Raw genomic sequence first — 22,792 nt, 5'->3', positions numbered from 1 at the left:
TCTTGTTGAATTTCCGGACACAAGATCAGGCTGAAAAATAAAATGACTGTAGTAACTAGAAGCATATTTCCTCATAAACACCAACTAATAATTTGACTTCATTTTTACCTTCAGTGTTGAGTCTGACTGTACATATGACGCAATGTTTTTCTGTTTTGGAAAATTGTCAAAATGATTAAGAATTTCAGAATAATCTCTTGGTTGTGCAGCTGTTGGATGAACCAGTCGGGTCTGAAAAAGACATCCAGATGTACGGCTTTTCTAAAGATACTGACAGGAAAAAAAAAAAATCAAAACAGAAGTCTTAGGCCAGAAATATTCTTGCTTTTCAATCGTAAGTAACTTGCTCCGTTGTGGGAGTAATTATTTACAAGCCTGCCTGTGAACTACAGATTCCACTTTCCAAAACACATTACTGCAACCGTCCATGCAGACATCTCATGGCAGTTATTTTCACAATCTTTCTGGACTAGCTTCATTTCTAACGCTTCTGGCCCTATGGCCCGACACGTTGCAGCCTGCGAACACGTAGTGTTTATTTCTGAAGGCGTGCATAAACTATGCTCCAAACGCACGCAGGATACGCAAGGCACCCATGATAAAAACGCTTATCCGTAATCAAAAGCAAGTATATTCCGGGCCTGAGTCAGCAGCAAGAGGCTAGAATAACAGAAAACTGTGCATTTAAACACTTCAGTTAGCTTTTGTTTCAGATTCATATAAACAAGAAAAAGCCAAATGAGGCTGGAAAAAGTTTGGATGTTATTGGGTTACTCGGCTAGAAAAGTATTAGTGAAACGTTGGCACTTTTAACAGCATATTTCATTTGAAATTAGGAGCATAATCTCCTCTAGAACAGGTAATAGAGACAGTGATGATGTGAATGGTCAATAAAAGTTAAGGCTTCGGTGTCAAAAGGCATCCATTTATCAGTACTTATAAACAAAGACGTGTGAATGTCTTTGTGGTGATAATTCTGTTCCTCTGAATATTCCTTGTTCACAGGCTTCTCTTGGAAAACAGATTCTAATTTAACTGTGCTGATTAAATATTGGAGAAATGAATAGATCACAACTGTTGTGATCTAACAATGCTGCAATAGATTCTAGCTTTACAATGTTCAGTGTCTAAATAACTTAGTTCAGCTCTGTGATTCTTTTGGAAGACACAGGGAGCAGTTTCCGACAAAACCATACCTTGTTGCATTCCAGATCCTATGTAGGCAACTTGCTTCCGTAGGTCATTGAAGTCAGTCTCCCATGACTCCAAATGTCTGCTTTTAAAGACAAAAATGTGAAGTAATTAGCCATCTTTGTAGTCACACCACATCCACATTTATGCTGCTGATCTTATGATCAGTCTCTGTTTCACAGGCTGACTTAAGAAGCAACCTTGCAAAATATAAGACTACCATGTCTTCTAGCTGAGGTAGCTCGCCACAATTAATTAAAATCAGGGGCCCTAATATAGCTGCAACCAAGAGTTGTTCACTTAACGACCCTTCTGATCAAAGAAAAAATATGCCAACAAATGCCAAAAGCCGTTTTTAATTCTCGGTAAATGTCTGACATTTGTTAGAGTAGCTGCTGAAATGATGCTAATGACGATAACAAAAAGCGGCAACTTAATAACACTGTTGGTTTGATTCATGGGAGATGGGTCAGATACTGTCATTTCATCAAGTTACTGGTGAGCATGCTTCAGATACACAGAATAATGCTCGAACAGCTTCTGTTTGGAAGTACCAGGTGCCCTCCCCTCTCCCCCGATGACAGCGCTGCTATCGGCCTCATAGCAACAGCCAATTAGAGGAGATATCCGACAGTGGCCCCACCTCTAGGGTCTCAAAAGCCAAGATGACTATCGTCAAATGACGGTCTTTGAACCTTACGTTGCACAATGTAAGACTACCGTTTTTAGCCACAGGGTTTAAATAATTTAAATCTAATTTCCTCCGAATATCACCACTCACTATACTCAATATTTTTCACCTGTGCTGGCCCTTAACCAACAGCATGCAGTAAAATAATTATTTTTCCAGTTCCGCAACACCGAGACATGCATTCTCTGACAGCCCAAGCCCCAAAACAGGCTCTCCGTGCAATAACAAAACGCTACTCCACCAGAGCAAATGAGGGGAGGCAGGGTTATATGGGCACTGACAGAGTGCGAGAGCGCAGGTGGTATTTATCCATCGATTCTGTAAAAAATGAATATGGAAACCGTTGAAATATTGACAACGCTACCCGTTCTATATTCCTACAGTTACAGTTCTGAAAGGAGACTTGCTGGAGGGGCCGACCTGCTGAGGATCAAAACAATCTGATGACACGCACTGCCAAGAAACCCCGCTCCATCCCCTATAACGTGGGCACCAGATGCTGGTGCTAAACTGTCCTGCAGGCTGCCCTGTTGTCACCATTTCTACCTTTTACATGTACAGTAACTTGTCAAAGTATAATGTACTGTGTATTTCTTCTACAGGAGATGTGTAGGTTATCTGTAAATTAATATAAATATGCCATTTTTAATATATACACACACATCTATGTATAAAAAGATATTCAGTTTGTGCAAAAAAAAAAAAAAAAATGTCCCTGCCACCTCATTTAGTGGACCATAGATTAATATATGCTGCTCTAAACTCTCCATATTACCCCCATTCCTCTAGATCATTTTGTACATATGGTTTTATTTTTTCATTGTGCTGATGATTATGACGATGAACCTGTGCTGCGCCATCAAGAGGAAGAGACCCCAGATGTCGTGTGGAGAAACTAGCCCTCTAGCGGTGCCTCATTCTAGCACCAATACCCCTCATCGTCGTTTCTTATGGACTCGCCGTCACTATAGGAGGACGCAGTGACACACTGGAACAACGTGACAAGCACTTTCATACAAATGCTTGAACTCGGGACTATTTAGTAGCCAAGGACAAAACAAGAGACGCTGTTGCTCTCCAAAGTTGCACAAAACCTCCTCTGAACAAAAAAAAAGCTGTATGCCATTCGTAGACCCCGTCACTTGTTGTACTGTATGTTTCGTCAGGCAACACATTACCACAAACTACACTTACAGCCGAGCTGGCCTTCTCTCCCACCTGTCAGACTCTTAACAGAACAGATGAAATAACTGAAAGACAGACTGCTTTAGCTCATTGTGTGTGTAGAGTGTATATGATCATGTTGAAGTGAGGTGACTTAATGACAACTGTTGCTTGCTGTGACTTACATTTGGTGTACCTGTTAATTTGTTTTTTTTTGTCAGTTTCCAGGGTAGCCTATTGTACAGCCCTGTTATCTGTCTTTTAGTTATTTTTGATGGACAACAAGTCTTGCACTTTTCCATTTGGTTTTACATCTTCAATTTGCACGAACGAGGAATCATTGTCCTTTTTTTTTCTTTTTTTTTTAATTTATTACTTCTTGTACTTTGGTCAAAACTAAGTGGTGAGCAAACAAATTTTCATTGTCAATTAAAAAAAAAAACTGTTAATGAGTTGTATTGATCAGTTCCTTTACAATGCTTATTAATGGAAACATTTTCTCACAATGTTATTTAAATTATATACAGATATGCTCTCACTTTCATTATTACAAGTCTAAAAGATGAATCAAGCTGCTTGGATTTATCATACAGTCTAACTCTACCTTTAACTTGGCTCAAAGAATGTCAGTAATTGTACTTTAAATCAGTAAAGGTTAGCTGAAGGCTAGTGAATTTTGGTTTAGGGTTTCTTCTCAACAGAATGACTGCGTTGTCCAAATTTGTCCAACCTCAGTTTTTCCACCGCAGAGGAGCTCAGGATGTGGGACGTCTCAAAACCTTTTCTACTTGCTTTTCAATGTCCTTGAACACCTCTGGGTCCTCAATGGTGGGAGTAATCTGTAAAGGATAAGGATTTATTTTAAAGTAAGTAATGTTTACCTCCATATTTTTGCAAATAGATGAATCAGTAAATGAGCCTCTATTCCATTTAAGGGGTGCAGGACCTGCCAACATACCATCCCATTAGCTCTACTGTTCCCTTGATTAAAATAAATAAAAACCTCCTGAGCTTCACTTTCAGAGAGATTGTACCTTGTACGGTTTTCCGTTGACCAGATTGGCCAGAGAAGAGCGCGGTATCTTGCCAGAGCGCGTCTTTGGTAATCCACAGACAAAAAGCACATTCCTAAAGGCAGCCACAGGTCCAATGGTGTTTCTCACAAGCTTCACAATCTCATTTACGATTTCTTCTTCAGTTTTCTGAACACCTGAGTTGTATCACATGATGAAAAACAAGTAAATTATGCTTTGATGCCACCTGTAATGAATACAAATAAGATTTTTTTGGGCCAAAGTGTGACGTCACCAAAAAGACAAGGAAAAATGGCACAATTAACACACAGTCTTACCCTTGAACATCTCTTATTCCTCACCTTTCTTGAGCACACACAGTGCCAAAGGAACATGACCCTTCAGCGTATCCTCAAGACCCACCACAGCACAGTCTCCCACAGCAGAGTGCAGCAGCACTGACTGCAAAAACAACCGCATAAGGATAAAAACAAGCAGGGAAAACCTGCGTCACATTCTTCAGGATGTGCGTCTTACCTCCTCTAATGCTCCAGCAGACAGCCTGTGGCCTGCCACATTAATGACATCATCAGACCGGGACATGATGTAAAGGAAACCCTCCTCATCCAAAAAACCTGCGTCCATGGTGTCATAGTACCTCTAACGGTTTAAAGAAATGAAATAAAACTGGAGGTGATTAGATTAATCACTGCAAGTCTATGCAGGCTAAGCTAAATAAGTTATATTTCATTAGAATTCATAAAGATGAAACACTTTGCTGGTGTTCTTAAAATGAACCGTTTTGTTATGCAGATCCTCAACCGCAAATAACCAAAAGTTGTTCTGCAATTCAAAATCAAACCACAAGAGGACAACATCTTACCACAAATACAGTCGGCAGCTAACCTAAAATTTTTAATTTAAACACCATTTCAGGGGATTTCTCATGCAGAGGGGTTTGATATTATTTCTCTGCCAACTTTATGACCCCTTCTAAGACATTACTGTTCCTGTGTCATAAAAGCAAAGCTGACCATACAGAAAGAAAGTTGAACATGATAACTCACGGGGAATCTAGTGAAGTAGAGCTCCTTGAACAGGTCCTGCTTGTGCCACAATGACAAAGCTGCACCAGGAGGTAAAGGTAGCCTTATTGGAAAAGAAAAAATTTTAGTCGAGTAGGAAAAGAAAAGCTCCATGTGCAATAAAGCACGACACCAACTGACTACTATACAGCTGTACACTAAAAATGTCTGGCACATCTTATTGTTCAGCCATCTCAAAATCAGATAGCTGACAAACAGCCTTGTTCTGCTAGACCTCACCTGACCCACAGTGAGGCACAAAAACATTGTCGTTGTTTACCAAGACTGTAAGCAATGCCTCCTCTCGGCCAGTGAACCCTAAACATGAATCTTGCAGTAACATTATTCAATGCAGGAGAACACCCAAGAAAATGTCACCTTTAATGATGATTTTCTGTCGAAAAACAGCCTCTACACAAGTAAAGCAAAAAAAGACCCAAAAAACCCAGCATAACTCTGCAGCAAACCTATTTTTTGTATTCCAGGGCGAGCGCGTACAAAACATTTGTTTGTCTGCATATCGGCAAGGTTATGCAAAATCTGACAAAGTGAATTTCACAGAATGTGCAGGAGAGGTGGGGTATAAGTACAGGAAGAATCCATTTTTGCATAGATGGTATAGCTGTTGTTAAAACTGTGAAACCTGGCATTGTCCTTGGTAGAGTGCTTTTAAAAATAAGACATGTTCTCGGCTGCCTGCAAGCTCGCTCTGTACATTTCAAATGAACGTCATGAAACTGCGCTTTCTAATCTAATCAAGGTAATGGCACAGATTCTCTGCAAATACAAAGAATGATAACACAGCTGTTCCTGTCCGTTTATAGCAGCTCTACCTTTAACCCCCATTGTACTGTATATGTGCTCTCCTTGGAAATCCCCCTCAGCACTGAGCAATTACTAGCGTTTAGAACAGGGGAGTGGGGTTGGGGGGTGATAACAGATAGGTAACAGACTGGCAGATAAGGAAGCACAAAGGGCCATAACTGACCGCTGCAGCTTTCAGTGCAGTCCACTTAGCAACTGCCTGACATAAACAGATTCATTTCTCTCCAAGATCCTTTTTCACGAGAAAGGAGGGATGTTCGATGCGTGTGATCTGACGTTTTGTCTAAATGTGAATTATTACATTTAATAACTCAAAGATATAAGTTTAACTTGCGTTTGTGTGTGCAAAATGCTTTTGACTAACACTTCGAAGTTGTGTGAAAGTTCCAGAAGAAAAGTAAGGAAGCTGCTCATGCAGCTGTGGACATACTCTCTTGGCTTACCTCACGACAATATTTCCCAGGGTTCTTGGCTTCACCTCCTGCATGTCATCATCGATCACTGTGACTAGTGCAAAAGGAAAGAACATGCGGCTCAAATTCAGAGGTTGTAAACCTTCTTACAACCTAAAACAAAAAGCAAAAGATTATGAATTCCAATTTTCTTTCCTCCTTTTTTATCCCAGTTTCTGTTTTAACCGACAGTTTTGACTTGAATGAATGTAATGACCACAAATGATGACTTCATGACAAATCATTAAATGATAATAACTCCTGTTTGTGTTCACTGTTGATTGGAGCTGCCGTCTCTTACCATTGTAACCTGGAACTGGTTTCCCAGCCTGGCCTGCAGGGGGCGTGAGTGAGTTTCCCAGACCAATACAGGAGGATGTAATGGCCGAGCCAGTTTCTTATGAGACACAAAGAGATATAGATTCATTAAAATTCATAGCTCATACACATGAGGGAAGACCAACCAGAATATTTTTGGATTTTCATCATAATCAGCTCAGAAACAATTTTTTAGTTGTAATTCCCAAAATGCAAATATTAAACCCTTTGACAATGGTCACAATCTAAAGAGCCTGTGTGGTATTGTGTTGCTTTGCCTCTGTGAGCAGCATTAACCTACATTACGCAGAACTATGACAGCTCCTATGGGCTCTCCCTGATTCCACCATGCAACTATGCTCCATTTACAGCAAAGACTTGCCTGGCAGGCCTGCTCGCCCACACAGCAAAGGAATAACAGCATCAATCCAGCTCAGCGGGAAAGATTACATCAGACACAGCAGCTGAGCGGTCCAACATCAGCATCTGTCTTCTGTGTTCAATTCAAAAACCTTGTCTGTGAAGAGACAGTCCTCCCTTTCAATCAGCAGGTGCTCATTGGTTCCTCAGCATGAATAAAAGAACAAAGCCTGTATTTGTTTTCATTTTCCGGAGCAAAAATTTCTGACAAAACTTAGCTTCTGATTCCGGTACCATGTAAACAATCTGTTCATTCATTCTGTTGGTACAAGACGCGAGATTAACCCTAGATAGCTTAGATTAATTTGCGGTTCAATGAAACGTGTCATATTTCGATAAGAACAAATCCACGGGCTTATTTCACAAAAAAGCCCATTCACATGCTCATTTGCTGCTGGATTATTTTCTGAGAGGGGGAAAGTCAATAGCAAAACATTCAAGCTTACAAGACAGCTATGCAAATGTCATCTCAGTCAATACAGCGGTATTATGAATAGCAGAGGCACACATCTCTGATCTAACTTTCATTAAAAGCTACAGCAACAAGGACTCCATCAGGGTTACACACCTGTCACCTAAAAAAACGGTCAGAAGAGGAACAGTCACCACTAAAATCCATTTGAAACCAAAGAAGAAAATTGTAAGATGAAGTTGTTGAACTCCAATACCATGACTGTAGTCAGTCCCGCCCCTGATGCTCTTCATCTTGTTGCTAAACTCCAGTCATGCCCTCAGTGTCGTCTTCACCACTTACACAGCGCTCAGATTGAAACTGGGGCCAAAAAAGAAGTCCTAACAAGATTTGGGTAAACTGTTCAACACGGACCAAGAACAAATGACTTCAAGCGTCTCCTATCTACTTATCCTTTGATGTGGAAACAAGTGGCAACATAAAGATATCTCAACCTTAGAACAGCAAGTTTCACAGACATGGGCTCAGGGGGCTGGTTAAGTTCTTAAATGAGAAGAAGATGGAGGAAAGTGGGTTCTGTATCTGAACACTATTCAAAAGGCCTCTGAAGGCGTTGGTACCATAAATACTTTAAACTTATTATCCAAATTAAACACACTGAGGAAAGTATTAGGTTCAATGATGCTCCACGTGCCAATTCCAGAATGTTCTGAATGGGCAAGGTGAAAAACTGGAACGGATTATGAAAAACACACTTAAGTCTAAGCTGCCAACTCTGATTCTGAATGATTTATTTTCCAACTAAGAACCCAGACTGACATACTTTCCCTTCTTCAGTTGCCAAGAGCACACCTCCAGTCCCAAGCTTTGAGCAAATGTCTGGTTCACTATAACTTTGTGAAAGGGAGAAGTTAAGGAACTTTATGGAAACTACATTTTAACACATTGTGACAAAATAAACGGCTAATTGGATGCAATCATAAAGCCAGTGTTATATCGACTTTAGAATTTGATCCAACATTGGCAAATCGCGATACAAGTCGGAACCCTAAAAGGAGCTAAAGTGCTCCCAAAGCATCAATTAGAGCCTTTTTTTAAAATCTGGCTGTTTGAAATTATCTATGAACAGCAGCTGTGATGAAGATACCCAAACATGGCAAATAGGTTTTCATTTAGAAGCCAAGTTGAAATCTGACAAAATCCTTCCAATGTTACTATTCTGGTCACATTGTGTGGAGGACACCGAATATGCTGAATAAGAAAGGCAGTCAGCACAGGCTGAAACGGGTGCTGCCAAGGAGTGAAAAGAGGAGAAATCATGTGTGGTGCTCGAGTTAAGCACACGTACAGATATTATGAAAACTTCATGACTATGTTTCCATCACACCGGTGGTGTGAGTCACTTTCACATCTTGAGTCTTACTCTCTCAGCTCTGACCTCTGCCTTTTCCATCTTTTACTCCTCCTTCCGTCTTTGCAAAGTCTTTCCTTCTGTACACAAACAAATCAATCTTCTCTTGGCCTGCTGGAGATGAGTCTGGCCAAGCAGAGGCATTCAGAGTGTGATAAATGGATTGTGGGAGGGAGGGGTTGTTAGATGACACTCTGGAGCAGCAGAAGTGGCAATGCATGGTATGTTTGAGAAAGAAGGTGTTATCGAACAGCCTTGCTCATTACTAGTAGAGAGGAAGTGCTGTTCAGGAAGAAAAACAAAAGTGGCTCCCCGATGCTGCACACACTTTTCTCAGTGAAAAGTATAGGGCTTGAGGATTTTCACAAAGCCAGTGAAATAACAGCCTGCTGCTCTTTTACACTTTCTGTTACATGAAAAACGTTGACTGAAGGGGCGCAGAGCAACATTTTCCAAAATCCTCAAAAACCAAACTGACAACGGCACACTCATTAGTTAAATTAAATGCAAATCTTTTTGCAGCAAGGCAAGGCAATTTTATTTGTATAGCGCATTTCGTACACAAGTGCAACTCAATGTGTACTTTACATAGCAGGAAAATAAAGAACAGAATAAAAGGATGAAAGGATAAAAAGATAAAGACACGTAAAAAAAGGAAATAAAACCTTCTGTAAAATCTACTCAGCCGGAACCTGAAGTAGTGCAAGATAGAATTAATAAAATGCTTTGGTAAAAAAGGATAAGACAAGTAAAAAGGAGATAATAAACACTCAAGAGTATCTGTAACTCTAACCATTGGCACCCATCATCACATTTCATAGGCCTGACAAAACAAAAAAGTTTTGAGCCTTGATTTAAAAGTAGCAACATTTGGGGCACATCTCAGTGTTTATGGGAGTTTGTTCCAGAAATAAGCAGCACAAAATCTGAATGATGCTTTACCATGTTTTGTCTTAGGACTATAAACCGTTAGCAGTCTCTTTCCAGATGACCTAAGGGTTCTTGATGGTTGATAGGGAATAAGAAGATTTAGTAGGTATTTTGGGCCCAAACAATTGAGGGATTTGTAGACCAGCAAATTAATTTTAAATTCAACTCTCTCAAACAGAGGAAGCCAGTGCAAAGATCTGAGAACTGGTGTGATGTGGTCATATTTTTTGCTTTTTGAGAGTACCCGTGCAGCAGCATTTTGAACATGCTGCAGTTTTTGGGTGGTTTTCTTTGGAAGGCCGGTATAAAGCCCATTGCAGTAGTCTAGTCTACTCGAGATAAAAGCATGGACAAGTTTTTCCAGGTCTGGTTTAGATAGAAGGCCTCTAATCCTTGCTATATTTTTTAGGTGGTAAAATGCCGACTTGGTTAGTAAATTAATCTGGTTTTCAAAGTGTAAATCAGCATCTAATATAACACCCAAGTTTCTGGCATGGTTTGTAGTCTGTAGCGATAGGGTTTTCAGATAGAGCACTGACCTTAATTCTCTCATTTTTGTTAAAACCAAAAACAATAACTTCTGTTTTGTTCTTGTTTAGCTGTAGGAAATTGTGGGACATCCAGTCATTTATCAGTGAGATACAGTGATAAAGGGAATCGATCAGGCTGTAGTCATCAGAAGAGAGGGCAATGTAAATTTGAGTATCATCCGCATAGGTATGGTAGTTGATATTATTGTCTCGCAAACGTTTTCCAAAGGGAAGCATGTAAAGGTTAAATAAGAGAGGACCAAGGACTGAACCTTGAGGAACTACACACCTCATGTCAACCTTCTTGGAGACAAAGTTGCCAATGGAAACAAAATAGTCTCTGTCTTGTAGGTATGATTTAAACCAGCAAAGGACAGTCCAACCCATTTTTCTAGTCTTTCTAATAGTATAGAATGGTCGACGGTATCAAATGCAGCACTTAGATCCAGCAAAACCAAAACTGACATATTACCAGTGTCAGAGTTTAGGCGAATGTAATTCACTACCTTAATTAACGCCGTCTCAGAGCTGTGGTTTGGGCGAAATCCAGATGGAAAGATATCAAACAGATCATTACTATTCAGGAAGCTACTAAGTTGCTGATAGACCATCAATGAAAATATTGATGAAATAACAGTCGAGTGTGCCCCACAGAAGGCAGCTAGTTTTTCACCAAAGACAGCAAAACATGGCAAAAAACCTATTCATTTAAACCTGAGCTACTGGGTGAGACAGACAATGAAAAAAAAAAAAAACGTGAATCACATCCCAAAACTGATTAAAAACAGTTTGTGCTTGTTTCTTGATGTCTTCACAGGCATTTCTGTTGTTGGAAGGTCAGCAGGATGCTACAGAACAGCCATAAAACATACCACAACAAGGGCAAAATCTAAAATGTTTTCACAGATAAATACAGGATGAATTATCAAAACGAGTTGATAAATGTTAAAAAAGCTTAGAATAAGAAATGCAAACAGGAACATCTGAAAGTGATGTTTTTTGCTTTGCGTTTCGCTTTGTATAAGTATGTGAGAGTAATCAGGGTCATGCAGTACACGGTGATCAGAGTGCTCTCTTAGAGAATCAGGAAGCTTTCTGATGGGCAGGTTAAGCTAAAAGCTACTCAGAAGGGGGCCTTTGGATAGAAATAGTAATTTTTTTCTAAAACAGCCGAAACTTAAACATTTTTAGAGGTTCAAGATTTTTTTGTGACGTCTGCTTCAGACATACTGTACATAGACTGGGTTCTGGTTCTTATTCCCAGAACAGACGGCTCTGTCTGCAGCCAACTGCAAGTAAGACACCGACTGCTCATCAGTATTACACGCAAACCCAGTACGATAAAAGAAATATCCCTTTAATAGACAAAGCTCAGAGGGTGCTCTCTGTACATCATACATAAGCACAGCAGTGCTTGAGGCTGTCCTGGTGATGTGTGGTTGCTGGGGTAACTTGGTCAGGAGCTCAAAAGATAGGTGACCCAAGGTCATTGTAAAAGACAGGTGTGATTGTGTGAGGAAGAGAGGATGAGGACAGACAGAACAGACTCCAAGCTGCTTGGTCAGATGGTGAAGTGAGGTTTTTCGGTTTCCAATATACGTTTCAGATTTGCTCGTCTCAGATGAATCAAGAATCTATCGCATACAAAATGGCTGTGAGAGAGAAACACCATGAGAGCAGCGCAAACGGAAAACTGAATGTGAAGATGATATGAAATAAAAATTGAAGGAAAGAGAAGACAGAAGACGAAAGTGCATCTCACAGCAATTCCAAAAGGTTGGTGATGCTGTTTACCGAGTACAGGTGTGCAACACAGATGAGAAATAACCCCCGATAGGCACAAACAAGCACACGTCTCATTTGCAATTCCAACTCTGCAAGGGGAAAAGCATCACCTCCCCTATCAATTCTCGGCATATTCATTCAGAGCTATGTTTATGCATACAAATTTCCCAGTTAACTCAGTAATGAAGATCCCCATCTTGTGCCTTAAAACACTCAGCAGACAAATGCAAAGATGGCTTGAAAAGAATTCCAAGTGAATTCCCAGATTAGGGAGCCGATGACATCAGCTCCCAGTAAACTGCAAATTAACACAATTGTGACACATCGGCTCTCTGAAATGTAATTACGGGAGCTGGAAAACTGTCTGCAGCGGTGTAATGTGGCACTGCGAGTCGCATTAAATAAGTGGAATCAGGGTTATCTCTTTTTTTTTCTTTTCTGTGTTCTAAAAGTATGTGTACACCCATTTATTACGTACATGAGCGTATCAAACCTCTCATTCCATCGAGGATTCCACCGTCTACAACCACAGGCAGGAATGTACTCTCTTAATAGCCTGCAGTCTCATCACTCCCACCAGAAAAGCAGGGCAATGTGTATGCAGCTCATACACTAAAATTAGACAGCCATCAACAGCTAGGCATCTTCTCTCACTGGCATAAACTGTATATAAAAGATGAATGTAGCCAACAGGCCAGAAAGCTGAAGCAAATGAGGACATGCCTTTAAGTGCAATACCACCGACGGTCACTCAGCACTGGCTCCAACACATTCCCATTCCAGAATGTGGAATTTTTCCCCCCACAGGTGCTGATGATGTCATTATCTACAATCACCGTGTGACACAGAAGAAGTAGCCAATTACCACAAAGAATGACCACAAGGTACAATATGGATTTTTTTTGTGAAAACAATGAAGCAAAAGAGTATTTATACAGCCAAATTCCCAATAAAGCTGCTCTCATTCACCCATTTTTCCAGTTTCTTTTGCCAGACAACTTAAAACATCAGAAATTGTGGCTGAAAAATATTCCATTGGAACTACACATCAACTCCCTTCAAGTACAAATCATGGTCGTATAAATGAAAAATGATAAATTACATTATCTATCCCAAAAGGGAAATTACAAATCCATTTTTCTCAAATAATCTAGAGCATCGCAGTATCAGACATACTTCAACCAATAACTTGACAGCCTCTCCCATGCGTGTAAACTGGGACAAAGTCAATAAGTAACTGGCGAAGTCGAGCTGCAATTTAACTGTGCGTGTAAACAACTAAATTGGCACTGAAAAGAGTCATCTAATGGTTAAAAGAACAGTTAAATACCACTGCTTTTGTCAAAGCTAAATCTGATCAGCTATTTTTCTTGCTTTACGACATCCACAAAGCAGACCACTAAGAAGCATTCTATGAATATGAATGATACCACTTAGTGCGATATTCCTGTTGAGCTCTTTGATTTCAAACCAACGTTCCTTATTAAACCCCTGATCCTGCGTAATGTTGTCTATTTTTTTGAGTTAGTGAATGCAGGGCTGTAAAAAGCCCATTTTTCAGTGAGACGGTTTATTTCAGTGGCTGTAAAAATGCCCTTGGCAGGCTGTCAGAGAGGAGAATTTGTAGAAGCCACTCATGTGCCAGCACTACTTTTGGCAAAACGCTATGCAGGGAAATAGTCTTTTCTGCATGTTTAAAAATGAGAGGGAGTATAGATGGCGTTTTTGTTTTTAATATATCATTTTGTATCCAAAGACAGTGCCTGAGTCAAGAGTATAACAACAAGTGTAGAGAAAGTTAAACAAACAGACAGAAACACCTAACATGTCACTGTAGGCCCATCACTCCTGACTGGTAAAGCAGCCAAACTCTGCCAACTGGAAACACACATTTGTTGCCAAGCAACATCCGTGACATCAGCAACGTTCATCATCAGCCCTCTCTACCCCCTACCAATGGCACTTGGGTCTTAAAATAGTGCAGAGATTATTATCAAGTTTCAGAAAGGCAGAAAATATTCCCATAGGCACATAAAGGGAAGTGGGCTGGGCTGCCAGTGGCATCAGTAGGCTCAAAGATACACATCGTGTGTCAGGGAATCTTCCAAGGGTGTCAAATCAGAAGAGCTTTGTGCGCATGGGAAAAGAGGATTATAAAACTAAAGGTGGACTGATGAGGAAAAAAAACACTAATAAGGTGTCTCTGCGGATGAATACGGATGACGGGGGGAGGCAGAAGAATGATTGAGTCTACTGCACATGGGAATAACAAGTACACCCATCACTTCTGCTCTCTGTCAGAAAACTAATCTTCACTGCAAAAGCAAATACACCTGAGTGAAAAGTAATCACAAGCCAAATTGGTAAAAATTAGTCACTACTATACAGTGAGCTTGTTGGTGTGATTAAATATTTCCAGAAAAGCGTCGCTGCATGAGTGTGGCGACAAAAAGAAAAATGAAATACAGGCCTGTGTGAGGTGGAAAAATCTGAATGTGTAGCTTACAGGAACTCGTTCTAAACAACTGGACTGGAGACATGCTTCAGGTGGTGACCTCCTCTCCAGCATCATGACCAACTGGCCGTTTTGTGTCAGCTGACCTCTCATTTTTCAAAATTCTAAAGAGTGCTGTGCTGTGTGAGCGTTAACCAATCAGCTGTGAGTACTAATGGCTGGTAGATTGTACCTGAAGGAATGAATGGAAAAATTCACCAACTATGGAGGGAGATCATGTCACAGATAATGAACTGGATGATCCATCTTCTAAAAAGGAGCAAGCAAACTCATTCAGTTTGATGAAATAAAGAATTCTACAGTAAACATACGCCAACGTTACACTGAGGAAATTAAGCATATGCTTCAAAATTCTGACTGAGAGGCAGCATCTGGGGTAGGGGCTCGACAGCAAGCTGAGAAGAAACATCTAAGCCAGTGACTTTTTCTTGTAACTTCATCATAAGTTATATTCTTCCATCTGATGTGAAGAGACACTCAGCAGCATATTCACCTGTAGCCAATAACGTATTCTTAAACTTTTATATTGAATCTCTGAACTCTTATTCAGCGCCTCAAAATAGAAATAAAAATCGGGGTATGCCGCCAAACCTCGTACCAGGACTCATAATCCATATTATTATATCTAACACACTGGGAGTGTGCACACCATTCCCTTCAACTACTCTTCCCATCATTGCTCATGGGGCCCATATTCCTCCCATCGATTACAGCGTTCAGCTCAGCTGCTGAATATTACATTTCAGGACATTTCCAGCAGGAAAGACTTATGAGCAGCTGCACTTGCGGCTGGTTTTGTTCGATATTTCAGGAGACAAAGCATACAAACAAGAAGACAGGCAATAATAAAATATTTATAGAGGGAATCCAAATGTGTGAGAGGGGTTCAAAATAAACTCGCATTTTGAAAAAGTGCTGTAACTTGAAGTTGAAAGTCAGAAACTCACTGTTGGAGGTTTTTACAAGGAGATTGTACTTTCTGCGCTACACACTTTAGAGTAAATGAGACTTGACTGTTGAACATATTTCCACCGACTCAGTTTTCCCTCTCCGAGGGATAGGTGAGGGGCAGTTGTCAAGTTACTACAAAGAGTTGCTGATTATTACTTGATTGATGTGCTGTGTACTCAGCATCGCTCTCAGTGAGTCGACCCGTGAACTTCGTGGCTACGTGCAGGAGGACCACTTATCCTGGCAGGCGCTTACAAACTGATAAACGGGGATTATTCATGAACACAGGACAACACAAGTACACAGATAATCAGTGATGTCATCATTAGAGACTTTAAGCAGTGATGGTTGATGGAACAACTGTGATGTCCACAGAAGATCTCAGAGAGCTGCCAGGTACAGTAAGGCAGATATCACTAAACACCACTGCAACTCTCAGGCTGTGTTGTAGGCAGATCTTTTTTTTTTTTTTAAATGGTTCTGTGTGGACATGATTATTTTTGGGAACGGAGGAGGTAAAAACTGTTCAAATATCCATGTTTGTGTGAACTGAGCCTTAGGAGATAATTAGGAATTTGTCCTACTAAACAGATCAAGCAATTCATATCAATCATATCAGTGTAATTAGTATGTATATGTAACAGGAATACTTATAATCACTCAAAGCAAATCAGTCATTTTCACGGAGTAAACTCTTGTGTCTCAGGCGCCATAGCAACCCTTCAACCGTCACCGTTTTAAGCATCAATTAGCAGCTCCCTTGAGGAAACTGAAACATCTTAGCCTTATGTTATTGGAATGCAAGCTGCCCTCTCTGCCTCAAAACACAAAGGAATAAAGCTACATGAAAAAGTATATCAAGCTGATGTAACTGTCATCTGATCATTGTTTTGTTTCTCTCTTCTGGGAAGCTGCTGTTAAAAAGAACAAAAAGCAGCTGCTGCAAAAACGTAGAAGTGAAAAAGAATAACTTTTTCACATCCATGTCACATCACTGCCTGTGACTTGAAAAGGAAAATACAAACTCATGATGATTGAATGACTATGGAAAAACTATGTATGGCAGAGTACTGCTGCTACATATATACGGAATACACAAAGAACACCAAAAATCTATTTTCTCTTTGAAAGCCATGACAAAATACTTTTCAACCAGAGACACGAAGAGAAATGAGGTGAGGAGGAGAGCACTGCAAGTCCAAAGGAGATCGGCTTATATTCAAAGAAACGTGTGCGACGACTTGCTCTCCGAGAGGAGAGAGGATGGAAAAGCAGTTATTGATGCCACGGAATTCGGGCTGAAGCTGTAAAACTGATGTATACAGCATAGCGGTAGATTCCCCCCCCCCTATCTTATTTGAAGTCAAACAGGGTCTGACACAAAGAGAAAGCAAGAGAGATGGGGAGTGACCCGTTCTACCATGAAAAAGTGGTGGACACATTTGGACTGCGGCGCAGGCTGCCAGCTGCCAGCTATTGAGTTTAGCAGGGGGTGAAGAATCCAATGGGGATTTACACATCTAGACAGGAATCAAGAGGGCGCCAGGGCTTTTTCTCCAAACTCAATAAATCACCTGGTTTAGATAGCCACAATATGTGACAAGATTTTGTTTTGGAACGTGTGTGGGAAGGGGAGCACTATGATATATTCACTCCTATGCCCAGTGTAACGAAACACTGAAGCTACAGAGACAAATAAGGAAATCGCTGTTCAGTTCAACATGTGGTCAGGTCTTAGTCTAACAATTAACAACAGCAGTCAGACAATCTGAAATGGATGTACAGTTACAGGACTATAGAGAATAGAGTAAATATATGAATCGTACAGCAGCAAAAAATGTCATAATCCTGTGTTTGGTGTGCACTGCTACCTTTTCCAGCCCCTTCAGCTCCCAAGCTGCTGATATGAATCCGAAATGCTTAAAGCAATTACGCAACAGCAGAACAGTTTATGGGTGTTTAGATGTACAAACAGGCAAAGGAGGATATTCACAGCAAATACTGTACTTTTGCTCACTTTCTATGAACACTGAGCAATAATCCACAATATACAATAACTAGCTTTCTGCGTTCCCCATTGACCTTACTGATAAATAAATACATATGACTAATAAGATAAATAGACTCAGAGTGGCAGCACATCCAAAAAACATTTCCATAAAACAACAAAGAAGCTCAGTCTTTGCATCAAGTTCATTCTTTTAAAAAAAAAAAAAAAAAACATTGTTACCAGATGGTTGCATGTATCCACAATTTGGACCTCCTCACCATATATGATGCTAGCTTTTAGTTTATCAATATTTTTTCGTAAGTACATGATTAATCCCTTTAGATTAGTCTTTTGTCACATTAAGATCAAGGAAGTTATTATCATACAATCTAACAAAAGGCCGACAATCCACGTGATCCGATTGAGAGCCTTGAAAAAAAAAAAAAAAAGACAAGACAGCATCATCAGAAAACAGATACAAGATAAATGCCCACTTATGTTCTAAAGCAGTCAGTGTGCATGATAAAAAGAAAAGGTAAGAGAACACAACCCTGACGCTTTAAACTGAAATCATGTACAGTTCATCAAAAGAAGAAAAAGGCTTTCAATCTGTGCTGTGATCAGCCGACTGTGACATCAACAATATAAACTCATAAGTTTGACTTGCTAATTCATATTTCCGTAATATTGTAATATCGAGCTCAACATGCTTCAGCCCGACTGGCCTTTTCGGGCTGATCTGCAGTACGATCCCATATCTAACAGATAGGTTGTCTCGTCCAGTATCGATCACTCATCTGCACAGGCAGGATATTGGGGGAAAGCAACAATGCATCCCGTTGTGCGCTTTTGCTGAAAATGAGCTCGGTGGCACATGGGGAGGAAAGCAATTGAACTGAGCGATGTAGGAGGGCATCACATTAAGGTGGTATGATGCCTGGATTCAAGCCTCCAATCCAAGATGAGCCACTTTCCCCCCCCATTCAAGAATCAATAGAAAAGAAGGACGACGCAAAAAATATTCCAATTGAAGCTCTCACCCCGCCACACAGCAGCCATCACGTATGACATGTCAGCTGTAACATACAGAATGGGAGAACTGCACACTCCAAACTGTCAAATTTGCAACCACTAGACTGAGTTACACAGCATGACTGAGCAAACGTTTAAAACGAGGCTCATGACTAACCCCCGTGTGAGCATGACATTAATCTAAAGTGCAATTTTGTAATCCTGCCCTGAGACATTGATTATGATAATGGAATATTCAAGGAGATACATCCAGATGAAAGCAATCTTCCAGCCTGGCTGATTAACCACAATTTATTCAAATAATGTTTAAGTGAAAAATCCACACAATTACTTCAGTCTAATGTAATGGGTTTTGTTTTATTTATTCATTTGGAACTCCACCAGCTCATGAGGATGAGAATTTAAATGAGAAAGTCAAGGCTCATAATTAGGCTATCTGCATAAAAAAAAACATACTCTGGTCTGAATTTCCACACCTGAACCGATCGTTTTCTTTTCATTAACCTCTTCTCTTCGCTCTTAAATGAGTCCAGCCAGTCAGTGTCATTAAAGGTGTGGGATTAATGTCAACTAAAAAGTGAACTCTAATGCAATCAGTTCGGAAAGTTAAGGCAAGAACATTACCATTTTTATTTGGAAGCACTTCTCTTTAACTCATTCTTTTATTTACTTAAATATCAACTTAAATATTTCCGTCTATTGTTTTGTCTGCCAAGCCTGCTTATTCCTCTGAATTTTCTGTAAAGCTCACAGAACTGGTGCACATATCATGGCCATTTCTAGTCATCTCACGCTGCCAGAACAAAGACATGACTGAGTTTTACAGATTAAGTTAAATTAACATACATCATGGCTATTTAGTACTTCAGGTCCTTGAAATTCTTTCTATATCATATGAACATAATCCGTAAAGTGCTTTTGAACCTGCAAGACTGATGTAATTAAAACTTAGCATATGATGGAGTAAATGTTTGAACAGTTATGACCTCAACCATAACAAAGTCTTTGACTTTAAGTCCATGAAGAGCATTACTCTAGGATTATTTATAGCAATGAGACAAAAACACGCACTGCATAGCTCAGCTTGCACATTCCTCTCCAATATGCAACTGAGCCAAAACGGGGGAATACTTCAAAGTAAAACGACTCTCCAACTCAGATCTCTCTCTCATTTCTGTCTTTTGAGAATAAAGGCTTTCTTACCAGTCTGCCACCAGTGATCCAGAACAGGAACTCCGAAGCTCTTCTTTGCCCATTCCAGTGTCTCCACATCACATCGCTCTCCCGCCAAAAATAATGACTGCAACCTGCAAGGAAGCAGAGCCCATCCGTCACTCACCTTAAGGAAACATGACAATACCAGGCACTGTGTTCAATTCAGACTCGGCACAGATCAGAATCCGTCTTGCGCATGAACCTGCCTGCCCACTGACATGGCGCACGTGCAACTTGTGCGCATCACATCTATCCACAGCAAGCGAAACTAATACATTTGTGAGATTAGCTTGATACAGACAAACAATTCTGAAATGGAAACTATCACAGCAATTATCTGGATGACATTTAGCTCTGGACGACTGCAAACATTTGTGAGTCACATGAATGGAAGTCATTTAAGCCAAGTAATGTGAAAATAGCATTAATTTCTTTGATTTCACATCATCAAATGAGATGCAAAGACTTATTCAAACTATCAGAAGTACACAATATCATCCATTTAAAAACTGTAGCAATGTAAAGTGAAGTAAACCTCATGGATCTGGCTATTTTTTTTGCCATTCTAACAGTCAATTCTGTGGGGAAATTCAGACAGCTGAGCAGCTTGTGAGGTGATATACTACTTTGTTATACGAGTTCTGCAAATTGTGATATGAAAACTGGGTCAAATCAGCTGGAGAAATGTTAGGTGTATGGCTGACAACTTCTCTGAAAACTCCTGAATGTAACTTTACTGTCTGGCAATCTGGTAATGAAATATTTGTCTTCAAGCCAGCAGCCCCCAGCTCCCGAATGTGATTGAAGCATCTTTTCATCTCCCCCCCCCCACAATGTGCAGCATCTTGCAACCTGAATAAAGATGCTGAATAAAGAATCTTTGTATACTGCCAATGACAGTTTGCCTCCTTCCAGAAAATGGTCACACTTCTCAGTGTAGTGAAGGTGAATCCTTGTATGAACTCCTCTCCTATCCCACAGAGCATAGTCCTGGGCCTACTGCTTTAATCATCATCCAACAGTGACCTGTTATTTTTCCTTCCTCTGATACCTACAAGCATTTTGACATCTCAATTTCAAATCACATGTCGGTCTTCCGACAGTCTGAGTAAGGTCTCTTACACATTTTGAAGCAGCTATAATCAATATTTCATAACAAGTATGTATCAAATTACAATGAATGATAATATAAAAAGGTATGTGTCAGAGTGAATAACCTTCAAACAATGTGATCCACAAATTTACTGTGTTCAGAGCTTTTCAGACAGCTCTGAAAAGCTTCATTTTTGGCTGCAACAAGCAGCTCCCACAAATAAAAAACCTCCAAGAACCAGCATAAACAAGCAGGCAGATAAAAGTACACCATATCAAGGTTCTTTGACTGATAACATGCTATGAAAAACTTCCTTGACTGCACAAATATAGAAGAAGTACATCAAGCCACAGGACTGAACAGTTTAGCATCATTCATCTGTCAGATTTTGCCCTGCGGGATCGAAGCAAAATAAATAAATAAAACAAATGATTGACTTACAGACCTGATAGGTTGTTGGAAAAATTATATAGTTATACTATGACAGAAGAGTCCCTCCATCTTTTCCTCTTCTATGATTCAAGCAAAAGTGTTTTGACTCTTGTACTTGTCTTTCCCATAATATTAACTGGTGAGAAATGCCTTTTCCCATAACATTGAATGTTCCTTCCCATAATAATGAATGGTGAGAAAAGCGCCTTTTCTCATAACATTGTGTGATCAGCAAGCATAAACAACATAAATAGCTGGAGCACCATTTGGTCGGGGAGACAACTTTGAGCGATCTTCCCGACAGGTTGTGCGGATTTGTGCGGACTTGTCTCTTTCTTGCAAGAAATAAATGTTTTGTGTTTTGAGAGAATTTTTCTAACATAGGTGCATTTTGTTCCAGCTAAAACCCATTACATCACCACTCACAACACTTCTCGTCAGTCAAGCAGGATTAAGATTCTCTGTGGTGTTCAGGTTTTCTAATGAGTTCAAATGAAGTGCAAGCTGGAATTCAAGAAGTCACTTTGACCTTAGAAACCGCAGTGCAATGGCGACTGTTTGGCCGCTTCTCAAGCCAATGGCCCGTGCACTGAGTCAGTAACAGTTAGTGTTAACATCTGTGCTCTGCTTAAGGGAAGAAATGTTGATTCCAGAAAGAATTAACAGTGATTTATAGAAATTAAGCACCTTCAATTAAAAAAAAAACATTAGGAAAAAACTATTCAGCCAGACTAGGTTTAAGAAATAAGGCCACTCGTGCTGCAGTTCCCTCTGTGAAACTGGTTTGGCAAAGTTGCTGTAATAATGAAACATGGAAAACACTGATAGAAGCAAAGAACACTACAGCTGAAGTGGATGCATGTGTCCTGCTGTGTGAACAGTTGGTGTTAATGGCTTTATATGAAAATGCAAATGAGCCTACATCACGTGATAATCTTAAAAAAAAAAATAAAACACACTCTTGTCTATTCTAAGCTTCACTGGGACTTACAGATTTACTGGGAACCAAAAAGCACCGTGCAGTAGAGTGTCTTTGTCACTCATTTATGAGTGAGTCTCTCGGGAAAACATCACTTTTCTCTAAAACAGTGCTGACAGTCTCTGCCCCTTCTGTCACACCACATTTTGAGAGAGCACTACTGTCATAACAGCTTCAGACAGTCTTGCAGCCAGACACCTAATGTAGTTTTTGCACCGATGCTGACAAGTGATAAGGCTCAATCCCATCGATGAGGGCCATTACAATTGAACAGACTCTAAAGGAAGTAGGTTTCAGTACCAATAAAGTGCACAAAGAGTAGGTGGGCTGTATCAAGTTATCGTTTGAAATCTCTCTG

At 40.1% G+C, this 22,792-nt stretch overlaps 2 protein-coding genes across 3 annotated transcripts in view; one reads left to right on the top strand and one right to left on the bottom strand.

Annotated features, from left to right (window-relative positions):
- ppfia2 (PTPRF interacting protein alpha 2) overlaps positions 1–3,178 on the top strand; it is a 139,885-nt gene extending 136,707 nt beyond the window's left edge. For both annotated transcript variants that reach the window (XM_072377890.1, XM_072377889.1), the window contains exon 30: positions 2,266–3,178. In XM_072377890.1, coding sequence (XP_072233991.1) covers positions 2,266–2,277 — 12 coding nt within the window. In that variant the 3' untranslated portion in view covers positions 2,278–3,178. The remainder of the gene's footprint in view (positions 1–2,265) is intronic.
- Positions 3,179–3,361: 183 nt separating this feature from the next.
- The window catches only part of acss3 (acyl-CoA synthetase short chain family member 3), a 28,801-nt gene continuing 9,370 nt past the window's right edge, over positions 3,362–22,792 (bottom strand). Inside the window, exons 9-16 of the mRNA XM_072377892.1 lie at positions 19,919–20,022; positions 6,723–6,818; positions 6,413–6,476; positions 5,127–5,208; positions 4,597–4,719; positions 4,422–4,521; positions 4,081–4,256; positions 3,362–3,885 (exon numbers count right to left, since the gene is read on the bottom strand). Of these exons, the coding sequence (XP_072233993.1) occupies positions 3,802–3,885; positions 4,081–4,256; positions 4,422–4,521; positions 4,597–4,719; positions 5,127–5,208; positions 6,413–6,476; positions 6,723–6,818; positions 19,919–20,022 (829 nt within the window). The 3' untranslated portion in view covers positions 3,362–3,801. The remainder of the gene's footprint in view (positions 3,886–4,080; positions 4,257–4,421; positions 4,522–4,596; positions 4,720–5,126; positions 5,209–6,412; positions 6,477–6,722; positions 6,819–19,918; positions 20,023–22,792) is intronic.

This window comes from Leuresthes tenuis, unplaced genomic scaffold (genome assembly GCF_036924035.1).
Source record: "Leuresthes tenuis unplaced genomic scaffold, fLeuTen1.0.hap1 SCAF_23, whole genome shotgun sequence".
NCBI lineage: Eukaryota > Metazoa > Chordata > Actinopteri > Atheriniformes > Atherinopsidae > Leuresthes > Leuresthes tenuis.
Note: the sequence above shows the minus strand (reverse complement) of the source record. Positions and strands in the feature narration are given on the sequence as shown.